The sequence below is a fragment of the Agelaius phoeniceus genome, chromosome 3 (genome assembly GCF_051311805.1).
Source record: "Agelaius phoeniceus isolate bAgePho1 chromosome 3, bAgePho1.hap1, whole genome shotgun sequence".
NCBI classification, from domain to species: Eukaryota; Metazoa; Chordata; class Aves; order Passeriformes; family Icteridae; genus Agelaius; species Agelaius phoeniceus.
In genome coordinates this window covers 114,183,405-114,207,185 of record NC_135267.1, presented here as the reverse complement: position 1 = coordinate 114,207,185, position 23,781 = coordinate 114,183,405, and the positions used below count along the sequence as shown (strand labels likewise).

The 23,781-nt window shown below is 47.6% G+C and overlaps 1 protein-coding gene across 9 annotated transcripts in view; it reads left to right on the top strand.

The window, feature by feature from the left end:
- Positions 1–23,781, top strand: part of BCL11A (BCL11 transcription factor A) — a 74,728-nt gene that overhangs the window by 12,484 nt on the left and 38,463 nt on the right. The window contains exon 1 of one of the 9 annotated variants that reach the window (XM_077176253.1): positions 7,088–7,179. The exons of 7 other annotated variants lie outside the window; for them this stretch is intronic. In XM_077176253.1, the coding sequence (XP_077032368.1) occupies positions 7,116–7,179 (64 nt within the window). In that variant the 5' untranslated portion in view covers positions 7,088–7,115. Of the gene's footprint in view, positions 1–7,087; positions 7,180–9,449; positions 9,593–23,781 lie in introns of those variants that run through there. One more of the 9 variants, XM_077176252.1, reaches the window with a different exon arrangement.

Here is a 23,781-nt window from a genome sequence, read left to right as displayed (position 1 = left end):
AAAGCCCATAAACATCCTCCCCGTCTCTAATCAGGTTTAGTATGCAACGCATCCCGCACAGGGTTCAGCCAGTTTGTTTTCCAACCTTTATTGGCCAGCTGCACTCGCTGTGCATCTTTAAAATATTTCAGCAAGGCTTTTTTTTTGCTCTTCCATCACCGAGGCTGGTAACTTGGTGGCTCATTCTTCATTCGGAGGTGGCATTGCCTGGGGTTGGCGAGGGAAAGGTTTGCGGTGTGGGGTGTGGCGAGGTCAGCCCCGATCCCAGCAGGGAATTTGTGTTCTTCATTTGCCTTTACAATCGGAGCACAGCTACTGTACCTTGGAGCAGCTCTCAGGTGTGAGCTCAGATGGGCGCATGTAAATGTCCTGTCAGATGCAACACAGGAATATTAATGTTTCCTCAGCACCACGCTATAATAAAGCTGTACACAGCCAGCTTAATATGCAGCCGGGCTGGGGAATTGTATAAAACTTCGATAGCCCAGTGTGAATGACAGCGGTGGAAAAAAAAAAATTCAATATGCCACAGTTTGCATTCTTGTTTCCCTTTGATCTAAAGCAAAATGAAAACATCCTCTCCTCTCCCTCCTCGTTCTGAATAGGTGTCCTTCCTCTGCAAAATTGGATAGTAAGTAAGAAAAGAAGACAAAGTACAAGGCACGGTGCTGAATTATTTGAAGCACATTAACTTCAGCCCGCTGGGGGATGTAATTTTTTCAAGTATTAGCAAACATTTATTTTTTATACTCGGGATTGTTGGCATTGCTTTTCATTCTTTTTTTAGCATCTGGGTCTGGTTGAAACAAAGAAAACAGAGCCACCACAAACAGGGGCTGGAGCCCCTTTTGCCCTCCGGCTCGGGCACGGCTCAGGCTGTACACCCTCCTTGCAGAGGTTTCATTTGCATCTTCTTGTGTGTTTGAATCTTCAGCTCCATCCAAAGGTGTCTGCTTTTCAGTGCGGTTGTGTTCGAGGATTTTTAATAATGTGCTCATTTAACTGAATCAACAGCTGTCAGGAGCGGTTGTAGTAAATCCACAAAATGCACAAAGAAAAATACATACGTTCCCTGAAACAAAACACTTGAAACAAATTGGCTGCCAAAAAAAGCTGCTGAATTCTGGGTTTGCAGACAGTGCACCAAAGTGTTTCTTCTCTCTGCTTTCCCCGGAGACCTCTCCCCGCTTGCCTGCTGCAATTCTACTGGAACTTTTTACCTGAACAGGTTGCTTTTAAAGAAAAAAATCCTATCACTTCCCCATCTGGCGGGTACAGAACTCAGCTACAGCTCAGATTTTTTGTTTTTCACACTAAATAGCTGAGACACCAAGAGTGGGGCAAGAGCAAAAGCCAAATAACTGCATTGCCGGCAAGGCAGGAGGCTCAGTATCCCTGGGAAATAGCTGTCAGGAGAAGCTATTCCTCTCTGCCCTTCCAGGCAGGCGTTGTCAGGGTGCTGCAGAGGGTGCAGGATTCCCCCTGGAGGGGCTGTGCTGGTGGAGGGAGATGTGGGGAGCTTTGGTCAGTCAGAAGCAAGGACTTTCTGCTTCCACCCTCCCCTGCTTTGCCTAAATGCTGAACAATTACACCTACAATTTGATCTTAGCTGCAGATAGAAAAACCTCTGCCTAAATAAACAATGGAATTACTGCTGAACAACAAAGGCTCAAAGAAGAGCCCTGCCTTTAGTGGTGTTATTATTGTTGTTGTGGATAATAATATTATTATTACTATTGTTATTATTACTGCTATTACTACAGCTATTACCTCTTTAAAATTATGCATTGCAGTTCCTCGTTCCTTTAGGAAGTGAGGAGTTTAATTTTGCATTAATTGCTTGCTTAATTGATTTATCAGGTAGGGAAATAGAAAATGCAAAAATACAAATGTGTTGTGTTGTACCCCCCCAATATTCGCAACAATTAATTTGTCACCCAGCATTACTGTGCTTCAGCGTCACAGCTGGGGTTTTTTTTTCAGATATTGAATGAATCATCTGGGTTTTGTTGCATTTTAGCTACTGAGTTTATTCTTTGTGGAGTAAGAGAATAGATCAGCAGAACTGTCGTTCTTCGGGCAGGGCATGGCGAGCGCACGGAGCATTTACTGGGTGAGGGTGGCCGTGGGGCTTTTCCCCGTGTTTCTCTATTACTGGTGCTGATTTTCATGTTTAGGGAAGAGTTGTTGTGCAATGAGAAACAGTAGTCCAGAAGCCTTGTTCTCTTTGAGGAGCTAGAACACAGTGGGATGCATTTGGAAAAAGAGATAGAGGCTGTATTATTTTGTAATAAACTATAAACTGTCCTATGTTAAATTTGTGTTACGTTAGAAAAAATCAATAAGGAAAAATTAAATTCTGATAAAGATACTCTTGGATCTTAGAAAATAACTGCTGTCCTTTTAACTAAAACATTTGAGGAGCTTCAAAGAGTATGTATTTCTTCTGATCTTAGAGCTGTGTGACTGGTAGCAGGGAAAAAAAAATCTTATTCTACATACAAGTGGATTGCTTAACAAGTCGGCACAGACACATACTTGTTTGTACCATAGAGATAAAAATTCCTGTATAAAAATAATTCAGTTGCTGACAGCAGGCATTGTGCTGGGGCTGCCTCTTTTGTGCTGGCCGGGGGTCAGGGACCACGGCTCCCACTTTCTGCCGGGGGGGAGGCTGTCACGATCGCTTGCTGGAGCCTGGAAATAAGTTAATTGCTTTATTTTAGGGAATGCTCAGAGCCCAGTAGTGTGGTTTTTATGTCTCTGGAAATAGAGAAAAAAGTGGGGGGAAAAAATCTCCTAATGGGGGGACATGACTTGAAGGCAGTTTGGGAGACCGTGGCCTTCAACAGCTCGGCGGCCCAGCAGTAGTTTCTAAACTTTTGTTTTGAACCTAATTCTGATTTATGCTGTCGCATCCCATACCGGCCTTCTCTGGACTCTTTTTGTGTGAAGTAATGTTGGTGTTGGGGGGGAATTGCTTAAAACTGGGGACTCATGGCCAGTCCAGATGTTTGCTGCTGCGGCTGTTGCACGGCGCCGGGTCCTGTTGTGCCCAATAAATGTAAAAAAAGCGGGGCATTTGCACAGCTCTGGGCATCATCTGCTTTGCTCTCCAGGGGTGCAGGTAGCATAAGCCATGAGGTCTGGGAAGGCTGGTGAGGTGGGAGTAGGAGTTACTTGACCATTCATCCACCCTTCCAAGTCAGGGTGCCGGGGAGGCAGCCAGCGCTTCCCCCCCTGCCAAGCTCCTCCTGGGGTGGCTGGCAGCAGTGTGTGCCCTGCTCTGTGCCCTTTGGCACGGCTGGATCAGGCTGAGAGCAGAGCCAAGCTGGGAGCGATGAGCGGTGCCCCCGCAAACTCCGCAGGCTCGGCGGCCGCAGCTCCGCTCCGGAGCACCGTGACTTTCGCTGTGCCATGCTCCGGTGCCGAGGTCTTTTCATCCCTCCCTTTTAAACCCAGCCAGTCCCTAAAATTAATGCTGCTGCACTTTGATGAAAATAATGTTTTTATAATACATTTGCTGTTTACATGGAAGATGTGACTTGAGGGGAAAAAGGCTTTTTTGGAGGGTGGTGGAAATCTTGTTAATCTGCTCTCGGAGAGCGGCACACAATACTGCCTATGAGCAAGTCTGTGCTGCTTTTGATAAATTACCATGTTTAGAGATAGGTTTGGCTCTTAAGGGCTTAGTTTTCTGAACAAAGTCCATAACAATGTTTTCTGCCTCTGTTTGTCTCCAGCCCCTTTGGCTTGACTCGGAGCCCTGTGTTTAGTTGAAGCTCCGTCTGGAAGATATAACAATTTTGCATTAAAAAAATAAGGAAATCACAGGAAGAAAAACCCTTTTGCTTTTTGGATGAATCTTACTGATAATTTGCTAAAGCTCATTTGAATTTTAAGCACTTCTTTAATCTTCAAAGGCTAAATTGCTTTATGAATATGCATGGTGTGGGCAGACTTTAGTTCATTACCTAGTTGTAAATTCTAATGACCATTAGGTCCTTGCAGTAATTGCGAATTGTTTTGCATTTTTGATTGGCCTATTAACATGTGCATTCGGCACACATCAGGCCAGCCTGTCAGGCTGCTGAAGGAGAAAAAAAAGGTGAAAATTGTTTTATAGCACCAAGATTCTTAGATTTTCAATCTTGGAAAATTGATGATGTAAAAAAATTAAAGCGGTGTTTTTTCTTCTCAAGATTGAAAGTTCACCAAGAGATTTGACATATTTAATTTACATGATGACTTTGCACTCCTTCATTAATGCAATTTGCATATGAAGCTGTTGTTAATCACTTTTGATCATGTTTTGTGTATTAGCTGCCTCAGTGGCTCTTCTCCCTCAGATGCTCCAGTAGAAAGCAGCAAAATGATGCATCTTCTTGCCAAGTTTCCTTTAGTGAATTGAGGAATTAGGAGTCTAACCTTGAGTAATTAAATATGTTCTATCAGTTCTCTTTTAATGTTAAGTACACTTGGTTGGAAGTGTAGAAGGAAATTGTTCCCATTTGGGGGAGACATTCCTTTAAAAAATAATCCTACATGTGTAGATAGAAAAGAATTATTTTCCCTGCTCTGGAGATGCCAGGGCCAGAGGGAGAGGTGTCAGCAGGGCAGGATGTGGCGGAGCCTGGTCCCCTCTCTGCTGTGACCAGTGTTGGAAGCAGTGCCCCAGGGCCCATCCTGTGCTGCCCGGGGCTGCAGAGCTGCTGCTGCCATTGGGGTGGTGGCCCTGCCTTGGGGGGACACGGGGCTGCAGAGCTGCTGCTGCCATTGGGGTGGTGGCCCTGCCTTCGAGGGACACGGGGCTGCAGAGCTGCTGCTGCTGCCATTGGGGTGGTGGCCCTGCCTTGGGGGGACGCGGGGCTGCAGAGCTGCTGCTGCCATTGGGGTGGTGGCCCTGCCTTCGGGGGACCCTGCACAAAGGGCAGGGAGTGCCCTGTTTGTGGCACCAAATCCTGCTGCTGCCTCTGCTTCTCTTCCTCTCCAGCCTCCCAGTTGCCTCATCACAAGGAAGGGTCTTTTTCTGCTGCCTGTCCGGGCAAGGTGTTAATCATGCAGCCCTGGCAGGGGAAACTGGGAGCAGCCTGGCTGGGAGCCTGCTCGGCTCTCATAACCTGCCCGGGCATCCATGCCCAGGCAGTGCCAGAGGCCGTCTGCCACCCCTCCTGCCTGGCTGGGGCTTGGCCTGGTCCCTGTCCCCACTGTCCCCTGTCCCTCAGGCTGACAGCACCTCAATTCCTGGCTGTGGGATCGGGCCCTTGCTGGTGCTTCCTCCCTTGGGCTGTCCAGCCTTGGTAATTGATGCTCAGCTTTGGTTGGAGAGTTTATCACTGGGTACGGAGATGAATCGGAGGGGTGAAACAGATACCCTGATTAAAGGAACTGCTTAATGAAAGAAAATAAACGGAGAGGGAAAAGGACCGTTCTGGAAGGAACAGAAGTATAATTTTAACCTCAGAGGAGACCTGCTGCTGCCCTTCCATGACTTCCACCCATACCACGCTAAAAGCGTGGTGCAGTTCAAAGTTGTTAATATTCAGCTGGGAAACAGTATCCAGAACACAAATAAATTATTAAGTGCATGAACTTTTTCGGCAGTAAGATGAACTGATGGGGTCCATCTGCGAGATCCAGGGGCTTTTTATTTGTGTGTGTTGAACGATTCTGCCCTCTCCGACTTCATAGCCTTTGGTCCCTGGCCAAGTGCATGCATAATTGATTCCACACGCGCTATCATTTTCTTGATGTAATTGCTTTAGTAAGATATGTTGAAATCTAATGGATAATTTACTATATGAAAATGACAAAAAAGTAAACGTTCGTGTTTTGTGCGGAGAGAAGAGTGCCCAGGTGACCTGTGTGGTCACCCACATGAAACCCACGTGGACCATCTGCCATGGGCAAAGATGGAGGCAAATTGCTGCAGGAGTTCAGAGCAAACTCTGGAATGAATTGGAGTTTTACAACACAGGTGAAAGCAAAACAGTGGCGTTGTTTGGAAACTTTTATTTTTTCTGGAGTGATGACTTATTTGCTTTTCTGATTGCCAGAATGAGAACTCGGGAAAAAGTTCTCTGCAGAAGGCAAGGGGGTAGTATTTTAAAAAATCAGTGTGTCCTGGACTTGCTGTCCAGTGCTACAGAAGATCCTGGCACTGATGTCTTGCCTGGCAAAAAGATCTACTCTTCTGGCTGCTTAAATAGTGCACCAAATTAAAATCAATGCATCAGTTGGGCTGAGTATATTTTTAGAGATCTCGGAAGTGTAAAAATATCAAATCCACCTATAATTCCATCCCCATCCAAAGGAAAACGTTCCACTTGAAAATTTGACATCACATTGGTTTTTAAGAAATTATTTGTTAATTTCATTTCCTTTCCCCCTTGCTTCCCAGTCCTGAAATATTTCGTAATCCTTTCCATAATTTTTAAAAATACACTTTTGAGGTGGTGTAGACACAAAAACATTTTCTTATTTGCTTCCCCCCCTGCCGTGATGTTTTCAATGTACTAAAAGAGGAAAAAATATCCAAGGCAAACCCACATAACTGTAGCAAAACTGTTTCTGAGCAAGTCATAATAATGAACAACACATGATCTGAAATGTGATCAGCAAACATATACTTATGCCAAGGAATTTTTGCCATTCACATACCAAGGTTCTGTAAATCAGTAAACCGCGGCAGAGGAGCCCCCTGCACGGCGAGGGGAGGAGCAGGAGCCGGAGCAGGATGGGCTGCCCTGCAGAGCTGTCTTGTTACAGAGCAGGGAATGGGGACAAGTTTTCTCCCTTCCACCTTCCTCATCTCCCTCTCAATCCACGCACCAATTGAAAGAGGGAAAGTGCAGCCTGAGCTATCCTCAAAAGCAAAAGCAGACAAATAAGTAGCAAAGGAATGAAATTTCATCACAACGTGTTTTATGGGATTTTTTTTTTCCTTCCCCCACCTCCCCATCTTACACAGAACCAAAATGTAAATTACTTTCTGGTCCTAATTGGATTTAATTATTTCTTTAGGAGAGGATGGGTGGGAGGGGGTGGGAATGGCACACAGCTGTCCTACCAAAACAAAGGAGCCAGAAAACCCTCACTTTCCCCCATGTTGGCTAATGAACGGTGCCGAGGATTCTAGTGCTGGCGAGCAAATGGAGCGCTCTGTAACCTGGGGAAGGGGTAAGCGCTGTCGGCAGCCGGGAGCATTTGGAGCAGGCCAGGCTAGCTGTTAGGAAGTGCACTTCAATGCTGATTTGTGGTTTCCTATTAATTTTTGTAGCTGCCCTGTGTTTTAGAGCACCCAGCCCGGGTGCTCCCAGCCCTTCCCTTAACCCAGGCCACGTTGCCCAGATGCCTCAGCCCTGTGGTGAGACCCACCCTCAGTATTGGGCTGTGAATCTCTCCGGCCCCGCTCACCTGGGAAGCAGCAGCTCCCTGTGGCACTGCTGGGAGGGACTGGGAGTGGATTTGGGTGCCCTGCACTCGGTGGGGTGTTCTCTGTGCCCCCCAGCTGGGGTCTGGGGCACTCGGGTGCCAGCAGTGGGGTCTGGGCGAGCTGATGCTGGCACACTGCACCCGTGGATCTCCAGGAGCTTTGCAAGCTTTAATGAATGCGACCACTAACGTGATTTATTGTGCGATTCATTATTGGTATTGGAGGGACTGTATTCTTATTTTGTCATTTGCTGTTAAAATTAATACACTCCATGCTGGCTATAAAAGTGTATTTGCATTTAATTGCAAGTCAGAATGAATTAGTGGATATGATTTAAACCTGAACTCACTCCCTAAAAAGAAATCTTCGGTGGGGAAGGAAAAATCGAGCTCTGTGCTGGATTTCTTTGGTGGACATGGGGATGGAGACAGGAGTCGGGGAGAGGAGGGGGCAGGCGGGGGATTGGTTCTTTTTTGTTTTTTAATTCTTGAGGTTGCTTTCAGCAAAAAATGCCTTTGCCAGGAGGGGCTTAGGCAAAGTGGTCAAGCACATCTGCTCCTGGGAAGGTAGGGAAGAAAAGAGGTTACTAGTAATAGGGCAGCAGCACAAAGGGAAAATTGTACACTGGAAGCATTAGTCTCCTCGGCGGTGGTGTGGCCAGACTGGTTTAGCAGACAGGATGATAGATTGCTTTGTCAAGGGTCCCAGGGTGTGCCCTGAACTTGAAGCACTTTGTTTATCTTGAATAGAAAGGGAAAAGCACAGACATAATCGATGTCTAGTTTTTTAGGAGGGAGGAAGAGGTAGAGGAGGGAGCGAGGGGGTGGTGGCGGGGGGAGGCCCTGGCTGTGGCTCTCCATTAACAGATGAACTTGGCTGAAGTCCAGAGTTTGATGAGAGAGTGTCACAGCTCCAGGGCCGGCCAGCCTTTTCAATAATTTTCTTTTTTTTTTAATACCTGCTGACTGCACATCAAATGCTCCCAGGTCTTTTGGCTAAAGGCAAGAAGAGGGAGAGGGGAGGGGGGGAAAGACACAGCTCCATTTTTTCCCTCTGAACCAGTTGAGACCAGTCCCTTGGCCACGCATGCAGGTTCTATCATCTTTCCTGGCTCGCTGTTGGGAAAAAAAAAGAGTTGTCGCCGTGCCAGTAACCTGAGGGCCCAGGACAGGAAAAAAAAAATAGGGGGTTGCTGTTCTGAGAGGCAAACTAAACTAAAAGAGTGTGAGAGCAGGAGGGGCGTGCGTGCGTGCGTCTGGGAGATTTCAGAGATAGCAGGAGTTAAATTGAGGGGTGAGAAGCATCTGCCTGGCTGGGGAGAGCAGACCCTGGGGGCAGACCCGGTGCAGGTCCACAGCTTGTGCATGACAGCAACCTTTTCATGGTGGCTCCCACCCGTTCAAATGACTTCAGGAGAAACAAAGTCAAATTGATCCCCTTGCGCAGAGCTGTGCTGGGTGTGAGGGTGGCTGCACTTCCAGCCTTTATGGAGCCCTCACAGAACATTGCTGGGCCGTGCCCGACGTCAAGGTGCATAGTCAGGAGGTGAGATTATAGACAAAATGCCTTGGTGGTGAGAATAAAGACAAAATCTGAGATCTTTACTGGGCTACCTTTGTTTTTACTTAAAGTTCCTTGCTTTTCAAGAGGTGGATGTGGAAAGTTCCTTGCTTTGCAAGAGGTGGATGTGGTGGGCATGTAGTACATGAGGCTGCAGGGATGCTCAGGTCGGAGCTTCTTCCCAAGGATTCCTTCCTGGGGGTCTGGGTGGCCCCAGAGTGAGTTCCTGTGAATTGGAAACACAATCTGAATTTGTGGTTGTTTTGGGTGTTTTTTTGTTGTTTCCGATTATGCCGTTTCTGACAGTTGTTCAGCTACTTACCAGTCTTGGCAGGAGGCTGAGCCTGTAACATCCTGACATTTTTGCTTTTTAACAGGCCAGTCTCATCGTGCTGGAACAAACAGCAGCTTAACTGCATTTCACTCTGGCTGATTTGAATAACGTGTACTCTGGTCAAACAAGAAACTCCTCAAAGGAAGAGCTGGACGCCTTGTTTCCCGTCATGCTGATGGACGGTGGATTTCAAAGTGCTCGGAAAGGGCATAGCTGGGAAACTCCCCCCGCTGCAAAGGGCAGCGTTTTCAGAGGTGTGAAGGGTAGGTCGGAGTGGGTTGGGTCACCTGCCTGTCCTCTGTCCCTTCAATGCTTTCCCAGCACCATGCCTTGCTGGAATGATGAGGTTTGCTTGGCACTAGAGGCTTTAGGTCACGTAGCTGTTCCTCTTGGAAAGTGTGCACGTGCAGGGATGGCCTCTGTTAGTTAAAGCTTTGCCTGAGCACTTTGCTCCATGTGGGCATCCAGGTCTGTGAGCCCTAGTTTTTGAGGAGGCTGGGATAACATAGACCGCCATGGTTCCAGCCTTGTCTCCTCTCATTGCCCTTCAGTTCTTAGCTAGCAGCTGGTGATGTGCGGTGCACTGAGCTCTGCTCTGTAGGAGGAAAGTACAAAGGCTGGGAAGAGGCTGTGGCTCCATGAGGCTGAATGCCAGGGCTCTGGGTCTGGAAATCTCCTTCCTTACGCTGGTTCTTCCCTCGCTTCTCATGTTTTGTGTCAGACTGTAACTGGTTTGATGGTGAGCTTCCCAGTGACTTGGCACCCCTGTGTTTTTTCCCAGGAGTTTGCCTATGCACGTGCGCAGCTCCTGTGTGTGTAATGCCTGCACAGGACTCCCTGTTATCTGCTGATCGAGGTGTTTACCTCTGCAGCAGCATCCATTACTGGGGACCTGATGTTAATGAGCACACCCTGGCACTGCCAGGGCGAGAGGGGCAAGTGCTGAGGCACAGGGTGGGTGGCTCACCTGGGTAAGGCCTGAGAACTGCAGCACAGCAGGAATGAGAGCCCATCCTCACTGCTCTTCCTCCCTGCCCGTGGCTGAGCAAAGCTGGGAAGAGAAAAAGGATGTGGTTGCATCTCCAAACCGACCTGCTCTTTACCAAGACCTTGGTAAGGAGTCCCCACCTCGCTTTATCTCTGTCCCCAGGCAGATGCAGCTGTGTGGTCTGGGGGGCACGTGCTTGGCTGTGGCAGTGCCACGTCCCCTGGGTGACACTCACCTGTACGTCTGTGGGGAGGCAGCAGGACCTGCAGGGGCTCCCTGTGTTTGGGCAAGAGGCATTGGTAGCAAAGGTGGGTTGTATGTCCAGGAGACGAGGCGGTGACCTCTGGGTCAAGTACCTGTGCGTGGAGAGCCCAGGATAAATATTGTACAGTGGGAGGAACAATGGGGCTGTAACAGAGCTGCGCCCAAAGAGGCTCCGGCCGAGCAGCCGGCTGCCTGAGGAGCGGTGTAGTGTTTCTACTTCAAACTGATTGAAACACCGACTCCAAATCAATGTTCTTGTCTGGGGTAATTCACGGTTTCTTCGATGCTAAAAGGACGCGGTGCGGGATGGGCGCGAGCGGGCCGGGCGCGGTGCGGAATCGGATGCATCAGAGGTCAGCTCTTTATTTGTTCCATCACGACTTTTGCTCAGTTGTCGTGTAATTTATGGCTGCTTTCACGTTGTCAAACATTTTCATTGCGGCTGCTTCTTAACGCACTCCTGACACAAACACGGCTGCCTAAAAGACACTGTATTGTTTCATAATCTGAGAGGAGGACTATAAAACATCAAATTACACTATCTTCAGGCTAATCTAAATGCACTACAGATTGAAATCAGAGCTCATTTGTCCCTGATGCAAATTATTAAGTTCTAATTATAAATATCCATTTAATTACCCCATACATTTTTATTCTGCAGACCTTCTCAGCAATTCTGTCTGAGATACAGTAGATGTATAGGAGAAAATCTGCAGTAATTAATGTGCATTTCCTAAATAATAAAGAACAAACATGAGCCACTTTGTTCATGGATGACATATCCGCACACACATTTTTAGCTATCCGTGTCACGGCGGCAGACGCTGAATGCTAATTCAAAAATAAATGGAAAAGACAAAAATTAAAAGTTTGGGGGTTGATTTCCCTCCTTTCCCTTCCTGTTGTGGAAAGAGCTGGGTTTTTCAGCGCCTTGTGCCCTCCTGGGGGAGGGATGAAGGTGGCTCTGGGAAGCACAGCATCATGTCCCTGGCCTCTGTTTCGTGGAGGTGCTGATCCTGAAGCTGCCTTGTACTGGAAGCCCCGGAAATCCAGAAGCATCTTGCAGCTAAACAAACTGAGGGAGCCACTCTCTGCTGCTCCAGCTTCTCCAAATTCTCATTTTCGTGCCCAACAGCAGCTGGGCGGGTTACAGAAGCTCCTCTTGGGCTGCATTAGGGATGTTTGTGATCCCCTCTCTGCCTCTGTGCACTTGCAAAACCTAAGGGCAGAGACAGACCCAGAGAAAGTGTTTGTGGGGGCAGATCCTGCTCAGAGTTACCCCAGGGTAAATCCTAAGTGGTTTCCCTGCAGCCAGGAGAGTCACTTGGTAGGCACAGCAGTGTAAAGGAGCTTGGGCTCAACCCCTTATGCTCAGATTAACAGAGGGCTTTGTCTACCAGCCACTGGAGTCCAGGATAAAATCTTGGAGAATGTGGTAGAGTCGAGCCTGAATACAAGTGGTGCCTGTCAAAAATCACCAGAGGAGCACATGTGTGAGTGTGTGTACCCACACACATACATGGGGTGGGAGTCTGACTGCATGGCAGCTACTGTGAGCATTGCCACAGGCTTCATTTCATTGCACTCCCTATTTATACCCATATTTGCATCTGCTCTCTGGGTGATAGAGGAGGCTTTCTGGAAAGGATACTCGTGTGCTATCAGTAATTACAAACAGAAATTAGCTTTGAATTTTCTCAGACATATATTCCACTAAAGCTCCATTCATCTAATCAGTTAAGAAGATGAGGGGCTGCAGCAGTGTCCTTAATTCCCAAATAACTTTGTCCTTATTTACTACAATCGTTTTATCTCAAACTTTGTCCTAGAGTCACAGGGCTCTAAGAAGAAAATCGTAAAAGTGTTGGTAGGAGCCTAAGGACCTTTATATAAAGAAACCAAACAGAACCCAAGCCTGATTCCTTAAATAGAAAAATAATTACCTTGGCTTTTCTAGCAGCAGTATATTTTTTGGAAAGATCAGCCTGTCTTTTTTTGTTGTTGTTTTGTTTTCTTTTTTTTCCAGAATCACAGTTAACTGTACTGCTTTGAAACATGTTTTTTATTATGATTCCTCTGCAGCACAGTCACTGTACAGATAATACTGCTTGAGATTTTACATCTTGCCATCTCTATTATGCAGAAACTTAAACTGCAGCCTAACCTGGCAGTCGGATGGTGAGTGAGCTATGCTGCAGGCTTGTAGTGCTTTAATTCCCACATGATCTGCTTTTCCCTGAGCAGCTGAATGTCTATCTCTGCTCATGTTGTTATTGTCTGGAGCAGAAAGTAAACTACGTGTCCCACACTAGCTTTTCACAGCTTAGTAGTATTTACCTATTATTATTATTATTATTATTATATGCTGCAAATGCATCAGTGGTGTCTGGTGGGGTGCTCTGTCTGGGACTCACTGATGGGGTCACCTGTGTCAGGGTGTGATGTATGGATTATGTTTTCTGTGGCATGCTTGGTTTGTGAGTGAGGCTGTGGCAGTGGGGCAGGTGATGAATGAAGATACTCCACGGTTTCATGCTCATCCCTGTGGCTCCAAGCCTCCAATACAATAAAGATCCTCTTGTGGTACAGAGGGATTTATGTGCCTGTAGTGGACTTGGAGCTGAACTTGAGGGTGTGATAGTCCAGGGCTTTGTGGTATATTTGGTTGTTTTGGTTTATCTGTGACCTGGATAAATGCTTGGAATTTGTTGTGAAAACCTTGGAGATGGGTGAATCATCCAGTTAAATAATTTGCCTGGCTGAAATATTGGTCTGTTTTTCATCTTTGGGCCTCCACGAGTCAGCTGGGTTAAATTCATTGCCAAAACACAAATGGCCAGAGAGAATCACAGAATGGTTTGGGTTGGAAGGGACTTCAAAACTCATCTGGTTCCATGCCCCTGCCACTGGCAGGGTCACCTTCCACTAGACCAGGTTGCTCAGAGCCTGATTCAACCCGGCCTTGAAAACTTCCAGGGATGGTGAATGTGCATGTGCTGTCAGGGACCCTAATGATTAATGCCTTCAGAGGCTTCCTTACCTTCCAAGATGCAAGTAAAGCATTAATTCTCTTACAAGTCAGGTTTGCTGTAGTGCCTTTACACCTGGGCTGTAAGATTGGAGTCAGGGCATGGGAAGGATGGCCTTCACCCTTGGGGCAGCTGGCTTGTCACTATGGCAGAAGGATGCTTGGAGCTTCCCACTGTTCTCTCCCATAGGTCTCACTTTCCCTTTTTCCCCCCACTGTGCATCCACTTAAATGGACAACTGTGGTCTGTATGCAGGTTCTTCTTAGTTATTTTATCTCCTGAAAGACTCCAACAAGCTTTTACCCACTGAGTCTACAGAGAAAACGGGCAGGCAATTTTTGTTTCAATTTAGGCGTCTCTCCGGAGCGCTAGTTTCAGAGACTGATCAATAGGTTTTATTGTAGACCTCACTGTCTCTAAAAGCACCGTGACCTTATCCCATCTAAAAATAGCATTTGCTCTTGCTGCCTGCAGAACCTTGACCTGTGACAACCCATTTGGAGCATAACTGACACGTGCAGTCAGCTGTGCATCCAAGACCCTTGTGCGCCCCGGGAGAAAGCTCCCTGTGCTCCTTGTAGCCCTTGTTGAGAAGAAGGAGAGAGGGAGGGGGTGTGGGGATGGATGAGGTGTCCTACTCCCTCAGGAATCCCAAAGTGGATGAGGGTTGGTCTTTTCCAGGTCCTGAGAGAGCCCTGCTCCAGCCTGTGGGCAGTGTGAAGTGAGCATGTCTGAGTATGCACCCTCTTCTTTTGTGAAGAGCCTTGCATGCAAACCCAAGTACACATTCACACCAGCACCTTGTGCCACATCCCTGGGTGAATTCGTGAGTGCTGCTCTGGAAAACATACTCTCCTTTGTTTCTAAGCTGCTCTTCAAAAATTTGGACAAAAGAAGGGCACCTGAGTTACACCATTTCCTGGTCAGTGGGTGTGTTCAAGGCAGTTCTCAAGGGCAGAGTGAGGGGGGAGAGCTCAGCATGGAATTTGGTGACCTCTTGATGCAGCTCAGGGGCATGAAGTGGCCTCCAGGTACTTCCTGCCTATGGCAATGTCAGGCAGAGAGGAGCCCTGTTGCACACCTGCATCCTTCACCAGAAAGGGCTTTTGTTTGGTGCTTTCCCTGCAAGTGGAGGGATGTGGGAGAAGAGGACCCTGCAGGGACCCTGGCACCCGTCTGCCGCCCAGCAAGGGTTAACCATCCTCGCCCGTGAGCAGGTCTGGTGCAGAGCCCCTGGGAGATGAAAAGGGAAGAGCTATGATTATAAAAGGTGGCATTCTGTTCTCCCCTCTGACAAAAGCCAGGATGTTGTTGCCTCAGAGAGAGGTCAGGGTGGTATTAGTGCAGCTGATCACAGGAGAGCAGGGTGGGCCCGGGACCAGCTGCTCCGGCCGTTCCCAGGCGCGGGTTCCTCTTTGCTCACACAAAATGGCCGCTCCTGCTCCCCTCATGGCAGCCTATTATTAGCCCGTGTCACCCGCTTATCTGAGAGTGGTGCTTTTAGCTGCCATCTAAGTGCTTGACACTTGGGTTTACAGCAGATTAAATTAATTTTTAGGCTGGTTTGGCTTTACTGGGTGTAGACAAAGGGAGCAGCTGCCGTGGAAATCTAATCTGGCGCTGGTGAGGGTGGACAGGCCTAGCTGGTCTTCCCCTCTGCCTGAGTTTGAAGGGTCTCAATTTGCAGGGGACAATTTTGGTGTCTAAAACACCATCTCTTGGAGCATGGGCGCCTGCATCCCCAGCTCAGTGCTGGGCCATGTCCCTATTTGTCAAAGCATGTTGAGATGGAGACCGTTTGGATGTGACCAGCTGGCAAGCGCAGGCACCAAACTGGTGCTCATCTTGTGTCTGTCCAAATGCTGTAGTGCAGAGCTCATGATAAATATTATTTACTTATTGATGAGTCTGTTGGTGCAATCCCTTCCTTTTGCTCCTGGGCATGTTTTTGTCTTACTCATTTCTGGCTAAAAAGCAGCAGGCCTTCAAGAAGATTCTGCACAAGTTTTTTCTGCCCTAAAAGCAGATCAGGTCAAGAAATTAGTCAGAGATGGAACTGACCTAATCACCATTTGTTGCTATGGGTGACTGGCACAAGGGATGGTCATTTCAAGTGGAGGTGGTGGGGGGAAAGGAGATTAAAACAGGGTCAGTGTCAGAGACTGAATTTTTTGAACCAGCTCTGAATGGAAAAGTCTGGTCGAAGACCTCTCCCCGCGGTCTTCAACTGCTGCTTGAAGGGCATTCTTAGACGTTGGATCTAATACCACTCTATCTTTAAAGTTAGATTGAGAGGGATCAAAGACACCTCTCAAGATCAAGACACAGCTGGCCCTGCTCCAAAACTGCTTCCTCAATAACTTTCCTCAAGAAGAGAAGGGTAGCGGCAGGCCAGGAGTCATCAAGGTTGTTTGTGTCAGGAGGCATTTTTCTCTTTAGCTGGCTGATGAGGTTCCAGGGCAGCTGATGCCTTGTTCTCCTGACGTGAGGCATCAGACCAGTCATCACCCAAAAACCTGAGGGGGTGGGATTGGTGGGGCAGGGCAGCAAGGTTAGCCCAGAGCCGGGGTGAGCAGCCGCTCCACATGGAAATAGCAGATGTTAAAAAAAGTAATGGCTGGATTAAAACTCAGCCTCTGTCTTTGATTCATTGCTGTCTTTTCATGTGGCTTTGGGGTCAACGACTGGCATAAGCAAGTTCCATTTTCCCTGTGGTAGCTCAGCATTGCCTGGTGTGCAGCTCTGGCAGGCTGGCCTGCTTTCCCTTGAATCCTCATCACCCTTCTTACCATTTATTTGCCTCCTGGCATGGGAGAGTCTCTGTGGCTGTGGTTTGTGTGCAGGGTGCATTTCAGGGGAGCATGCACAGGTGCTCAATGGGCGTCACTATGGAAGGAGGTGTGGGCTTGGAGGCTCCAGAGCCGTGGTTTTCATGGGTAAAGGGCAAAGCACAAACACCTCTGGGGTTTCTCTGCCCAGCCTGGCTTTTGGGTTTGATCCATACCAGACTGATAATCACATTAAATTGGCCACCTTCCAGAATGAGGTTGGGGCAGTGGCAGGAGAAGGTGCAGAGCTGTGGTGAGGGTGCTGTGCAAGCCTTGGTGTGGGAGGCTGGTTGCCCCTTGCAGCCCTTGGCACGTTAAAACCTCCTTGAGCAGCCCAGGGGAACCACAGCAAGTCTGGCCAGGTTTTGGTCCTGCTGCTTTCCCTCATTCCCTGGGAGACTTTGGGAGAGTCACAAATAATTCAACTTGGGGTGGTGCATGGTGAGGATTCTGTCTCGATTTCAGCATGTAGTGGTGTGTTCACCTGGAAAATGAGAGCCTTTTTTGGGCAGGTAAAATATTTGCTGGAAAGTGTGACTGGGTGAATTTAGGTACAGCTTTGGCTGGGGAAAAAAAAAAAAAAATTGGAAACTTTTGGTCATTTAACCAAATCTAAAAGATTTTTTTCCTTTTATTTCATTTTCATTCTGTTTTCCCCTCTGAATTTTCTGTTTGGAAATCAAATGGAAAATCTGGTTTACGTCCTTCACTAATTAGGAAAATGGAGCCCCTGTGAAGGGGATTAAGTTTAACTTACCAATGACTGCACAACGATTTGACATCCTCCACTGAAAGAGAGTTGCCTGCTTATCTTGTCTTATTTGAAGTTTTGTTCAGTGTTGTGGCAAGGTGGAGGTTTCATATGGATTTCTGGGCACATCTAGAGGTACACCTCACCTAAATGCTTTGCCAGTAAAAGTTTTGCAACAAGTAGATAATGTGTTTTAATCATCCCAACAGAGCAGCCAGCACTGCTTTAAAATGTGTGTTGTTGGGATGGAGAGCCCTCCTTGTCCGTGGCATTTTGGGAGTTAGGAGGTGGATTTTATGGACTGCTGACTGTGCTGCTTGCCATCTTGATGGGGATGTCCATCCTGATGGGTGTTGGCCTGCCCTTGGGGAAGGTGGTGGCTGCTGCTCTTGCTAAGAAGCTCTTGAAAACCTGGTTTTCCCTTCCATAACTCTCAAATTTAAATTTGTTGTTGGGGCTGCAGTATGTCAACCCAGTCAAATTCAAATCATGCTTGCATAATTCACACCTCACGTCTGATGGGAGAAAAAGTGTTTCCTTAAATTAACAAAAGCCTGTAATTATTTTCTTCTACATGTTGAAAATTGGAGAGGCATCTCCTTGAATTTTATTCTTTCTCTAATTTGTTTTTGCTGTTGTTTCAGAATAATTTAGTCATATATTTATTAGGAACTGGCAGCATCTGCTAATTTTCAGAGCCATCACAATGATGGCAACATAAAAACTTGAGGCCAGAAGTGGGGCCAACACCTTATTTGCAAGCAGTCGCATTTATTTTGGTGCTAAGGCTGCTCTGTTAGCAGAGGAATATGGTGTTCAGCATAATAAAGAGTATGAAAATTTGGCCCTGAGCAATTGCTTCTGCTGCGTGTGGGTCAGATTGCGGAGCCTTTACTCATCATGGTAAGTATTTATTAACCTTTGGAGAACAATGGCTGTAATGAGATTACCTGGGTAAGTGCTTATCCAGTGGGGAAGGAAGTTTTGGAGCCTGGGCCCGGTGGTATTTTAAGAGAGATAAGGATAAGGAGGGCTCTTTGCTCTGCAGGTCGCTTTCCTACCTGTGCCTGGCAGGGCTGGAGGGCAGCCCGGACTGGCCAGGAGTTAATGCCTTTTGAAGTGCTGGTTTCACTCTGTGTTGTCTTTCCCGGATTAGCTGTGCTGAGAGGGAGAAAAAGCAGAAAAAAAGTCAGTGTTTGAGTGACGTGGACAAAGTAATTGACTATCAGTATCAGGAATTACTGCACAACCATGCAGGGGACAAGTCAGAACATACCTTGACAAAACCCTTGCAACAAAGGGCTGCTCAAACACACCCTTCAGTCTCGGGAGCTGTAAATTGAGCTTCAATTCCAGGAAAATACTTTTAGGCTTTGTGTACGTTTTTGTATCTGCTTGCAGCGCTTCAGTGCCGCTCAGGAGGTGACTGAAGTCCCCAAAAAGAAGCAGCAAGCGCCGTGCTCAGCCAAGCACCAAGATCAGTTGTTCATGTTGGTTCGTGGCAAAGAGGCTTTAGTCTTCACAAATCACATGGGATTTCTCTGATTCCCACCTCATTTTTCCATCTGGCTCTTGTGTACTTCTGAAAAAAATTTGGGGAGGCGAAACAGCTCCTCGGTCATGTTTTAGTTGCTGTTTCTCTTACAAGGGAGAAACTAGAGGGGGACCTTGTACCCTGCTGTGAGAGCACGATGATCGTTCCCTGAGCGGCTCCACACCCATTTCTTCCTACAGGTTAGAGACACATTTTTGGCACTGGACACGGTAAGCGTTCCAACATGTTTTAATCCGTGGCTCTCACATCTTTAAAGGTCTGCTGTCGTGGCTCTGGGTGCGTGCACGTATTTCAAGGTATCTGAGTAGTGCAAAATGTGGGTAAAATACCGTGACATGAATTTAATCTGTTGGTAGGAGTTTGCTCTGTGTTTGTTCTGCCTGTCCTTCGGTGACACTTGATGTCCTCAGCTTTTTGCCTGTGACTTTAGATGACTCTTCTGGATTTCCTGGTGTCTGGCAAAAGGCTAGTGACAATACACTGTTGATACTTTCTGCATTTATTCCTAAATGCTGAAACCTGTTGACTGCTTTTGCTGGGCGTGCAGAGTGAAAAGCCTTGGATTGTTCATTTTTACCCAGCGTGCACCTAGGTGTTGAAACAGAGTGCCAAAATTGTGGAATTTTGTTGAATTGGGTTTTTGATCAGACTCCAGATTGTGATTTAATTATTTCCTGATTTGCCCAAAATGCAGACTGTGCCAGTTGATTTTCCCTCCTCTTCTCTGAATGGCATTGCCACAGTCTGAACACAACCAGCCTTGTGATTTCTCAGATGTTTTTTCTTAGAGGCAGAGCCATAGGAGCAAATGTCTGGGGAGGACCTTCCAGGTCACTGGGTACAGTCTGTGGCCTTCGACATCCAGAAGTGCTGAAATGGCCTCGTTTTTTGTTCTACTCCAACATGCAGAGATGAGAACAGTGCCCGAGGAGGAGGGAAGAGGAGATGGATGATCCCTCTCTTGTTGTGGGAAGATTCAGCAGTTGCCCTTGGTCCTTTCACCTCCGCGGGGCCATGTGAGGGTTACAGCATTTGAGACGTTTCCCAAAGTGTCAGTGTTCAGAGCACCATTAGGAAAAGATGAGATGAATGACCAAAATGTAGGGGCAAAACAAATTAGGCAGTTCAAAAGCTGCAAACAAGTCATTTGTGGGGAGTAACGAAGGCTTGCGGTTGTGAGGCCGTCCCTTCTCCAGCCCATTGCCACTGTGTTTATAAATCAGGGGAACAAAACAGAAGCCCTTGTTAGGCCCGGGTGACATTAAGGGTGCATTTAGCTACGGAGTGTAACACTGGCTGCTGTAAAATCAGATGGATGCTCGAGCTGTGCTGCAGCTTGTGTGGAGATGACAGCAAGGCTGTGCCTTTGGGACTGGGTCAGGCCTTGCTTGGATATCGTGTTTCCTGTTCCACAGAGAGGGACTCTTCGGCTCCATAGGTCCAAGCCAGGTTTTTCCCCATTTGGAGCTCTCTAGTTCTGCCTCTTGAGACATATCTCCAGCAATTCCTAATATCCACCGACCTCTGCTCCCTCAGGAATAGACCCGACACGTCCCCTTTAGGCAGTGGTGCCTCCTGTGCCCTGTAACTCCATCTGTAGGGTCCCTGGACATGCTGAAATCCTCCTGGTTATCCTTGCACACACCAGGAAACCTAACTGTCTGTGTAGGTGCTCCTAAGTGAGCAGTATTATATTACCCCACATAAATGTCACATTAATGGAGCATTATAACCAAAAGATGCTCGTAGATCACTCTAAACCATTTTAGGCATCTGTTATGCTTTCGTCATCTGCTCCTCACCCATTTGTTTGTGTTTGGGATGGGAAGGATGCTGCCAGGAGAGCCTGGAGGGGACCTGGGGGGAGGTGAGGGTGGGCTGGAATGACGAGCAGCCCACCTTATGTCTGGAAGCTGCTCTGGGGTGAAGCCCAGCTCCACCAGACTGTTGGCCATGCTGGAAGAGGCGTCACGAGCTGCAGCTTGGCTTTGCAGGGGTGTCGATAGAAAGTGCTGACTTATCTGAGCTGGCTCAGCGCCTCCTGAAAGTCCAGTGCAGGCACGGGGGAGCCCACAGTGATGCCTCGTCTGTGACGGCTTTCTAGATCACACCATGCAACACAGCCCAACAAAGGGCTTTTAAATCCTAGTCAAGAAGACAGACAATAGGAGGTCAGAGTTTAAAAGAGAAAGTGTGCCTCAGACTGATGTAATTCCCCTTCTCCCCCCTTTTCTTAGTGTGAATCCTTTGATATTTGAGCAGGGAAATCCTCTTTATCGGGAAACTCCACCTCCTCTTATCTCATGCTCCCTCGAAAATACTATCTGCTCTCCCGCCTTTCAGCCTCCCAGCCCAGTTTGTCCTGGAAGCCTCCCTGTGTGGGCAACACTGCCCTCCCATCCCTCTTGCCAGGTGTGCACAGCAAGGCTTGGGGCTCCACACTGGGATTTGCTGTAAGTGAACACCCCCTGGCTAAGGATGCTTGTGGGCATCCATGCTTGCCTGTCCTCATCAGGATCCTGGGAGCATAGGGGGTCTGCAGATGAGGCAACCTCAACCTGTTGTGACATTGCCCTCACAGCAATCAGCTGGCAAGGCTTAGGTGGGGAAGCCTGCCCATGTTTACCCTTCAGCCCAGAAAACAAAGGTCTCCCTCACCTCCTTGTACTGTGGAGCAATCTTTCTCAAAAAAGATAGAAAACTGGCCATCTTGAGTCAGGCCAGAGATCTGATGTCCTCTTCCTGGCCTGTACAGAGTGGGAGCCCTTGGAAGCAGCAGAAGACACAAAGCAGGCAGGGAATTTTCTATTCCCTGCTGTGCTGTCTTGTCTTCCTTTTCCAGCATTGTGGGTTGGGCTGGAGTATCCCCAACTCTTCCTCAAGGTTGTGCCCATCCCTTCTGGTTACTTGCATGTATTTTGCTTGAGCTGGGGCTTGGGAGGTTGCATTATATTGCTGATTGCATCAGATAAGTTGTGTTTCTTAACCTCCTTGCAATGGCCTCCAGTAAGTCTTGTTAGGACTCTTAATTTGCTCTAAGAAACAATTGCAAAGCTGGGGAAAGGAAACATCCCTGTGTGTGCACTCAAAACCACTGGGGATCTCAGCAGGGCTGCCACAGCTCTGGGGACCACAGAGCTTCTGTCCCTCTCCAGCCCAATGAAAATCAGATTGTGGCTCTGACCTGAGCTGTTGGTAATCAGAGGAGCAGGCTCTTCTTTCACTTAAGCAGATTTTCACCTGCTGTGGATGTCAGTAGGTGTATTCTCAATGTGTGCTCACGTGAGGCAGGCAAAGGTGTCCAGCACATCTTCGTGTGTGCAGGACACCAGGTACCTGTCCTGATGTCCAGTGGTGTCAGTGACTGCTGGGGTGATACCTGAGGAGTTTTGTTCTTTCCACATCCAGAAGAGTTGGTGAATCACCTGTAGTCACCTTTGAGGTGTAAATCAGGTGGGACCTGCCAGGCCAATTTACACCAGCAATTGTTCTAATCCTGAAGATTCATCCCTGAAGTCATACAGGATTGGCCACTTAATTTTTTCTCTGTAAGACATTAAATGTGACTTTTCCAGTACATTGGATTTTGGTATTCACACTTCTCTCTCCCCTCCCATTGGCCCTAAACCACACCAGGGGTGGGAGAATTCACAGGACTTCTCAGCAACATTTTATAGTCTTCCCAGTCAACTGTGCTCCTGCATTTCCAACTTCTTACAGTCTGGAAAAGAGCTTGGCTGCAAGAAAACTGTGTCCATGAAATGGTGCAGAGTGGAAGGAAATGATGTCAGTAACTGTGCAGTTGATGTAGATTGTAATTCTTGCAGCCTTCAGTTCCAGCCCAGATTAGCACTCCCTTAGCTTAAAATAACAAAAAGGGAACTGTCAAAATCAGAGCAAAAATGTTGGCGTGATGAAACATGTTAACAGGTAGCCATTAGCACTTTATGTCTGCATGAATGGTGGCTGTAAGTGTTTTTTATTGGTAACAAAGCAGGGAGGATGGGCAGAAAATGGTATTTGTTTTTAAACTGGTTTGTTGCTTTAATTGCAATTTTTTACTGTCATTACTTCGTGGTCATGGTATGCTCTGGGCTGGGGAGGTGGCCTTGGCACACAGCTGGGTTTCAAGTTTTTTACCAGAGAAAGAGGAAAGGACCAGATAGTCTGGAGAGGACCTGTTATTTTAATTTTGCTCTTACAATGCATTTGAGATACCCAGCTCTGGAAGAAGAGTGAGGGGATAGCTGTGGCGTGGACTGAAACATGAGTGTAACATTGAGGGTTGGTCATTCCAGGTGTGTGGGATGCTCCTGCTGCTGGATCATGGAAAAGTCACCACTCTAAGAGCAGCTCTGGGCTGTGCTGGTGCTTTTGCTGGTTGACATTTGACTGATCCTTCATGGTCATTCCTGGGTGCCAGCATCCAGATGTTGCTTAAGGGAATGGTAGACATTTATTGGAAGAACTAAAACAACAACAACAACAAAACAGAAAAAAAAAAAGGAAAAAAAAAAAAAGAGGAAAGAAAAAAAAGGAGGGTCTGTGTAGTCACCAGCAATATTTGCCCCAGAAATTAAGGTAAATCCTTTTGGGTTTTTTCACAGTGTTGAGGACTGTGGAGGAGAGGTCATTGGCTCCATCCCACCCAGGAGCAGCATGTGCCAATTCTGATGGCTGGAAGTGATTTAAGCTGTTTGGTCTTCCTGACTCACCCTTGAGACCCATCACAGCCATTCTTGTCTCCCTCTTTGACCATCCAGTTGGTGTTTCCTCCAGTGCATGGAGCTCTCTGGCATCCAGCTTCTGCCAATGTGGAGGTCATTGGGGAAGAAAAAAGGATAAAAAAAGACATGTGTGCTCCTGGTGTCTCCTATGGACCCTTCCTGTTGCATCCCTTGAGAAAGGTGCCTTGTGGCTGTGGGGCTGAGTCTCTGTGTCCCACTGCAGGCAGGGAGCTGGCCCTGGGCAAGGCCTCTCTTCCACCCTCCTCTCTCCGCCTGCTCCTGCGCCCATCTCTTGACAAACATGAGTTGC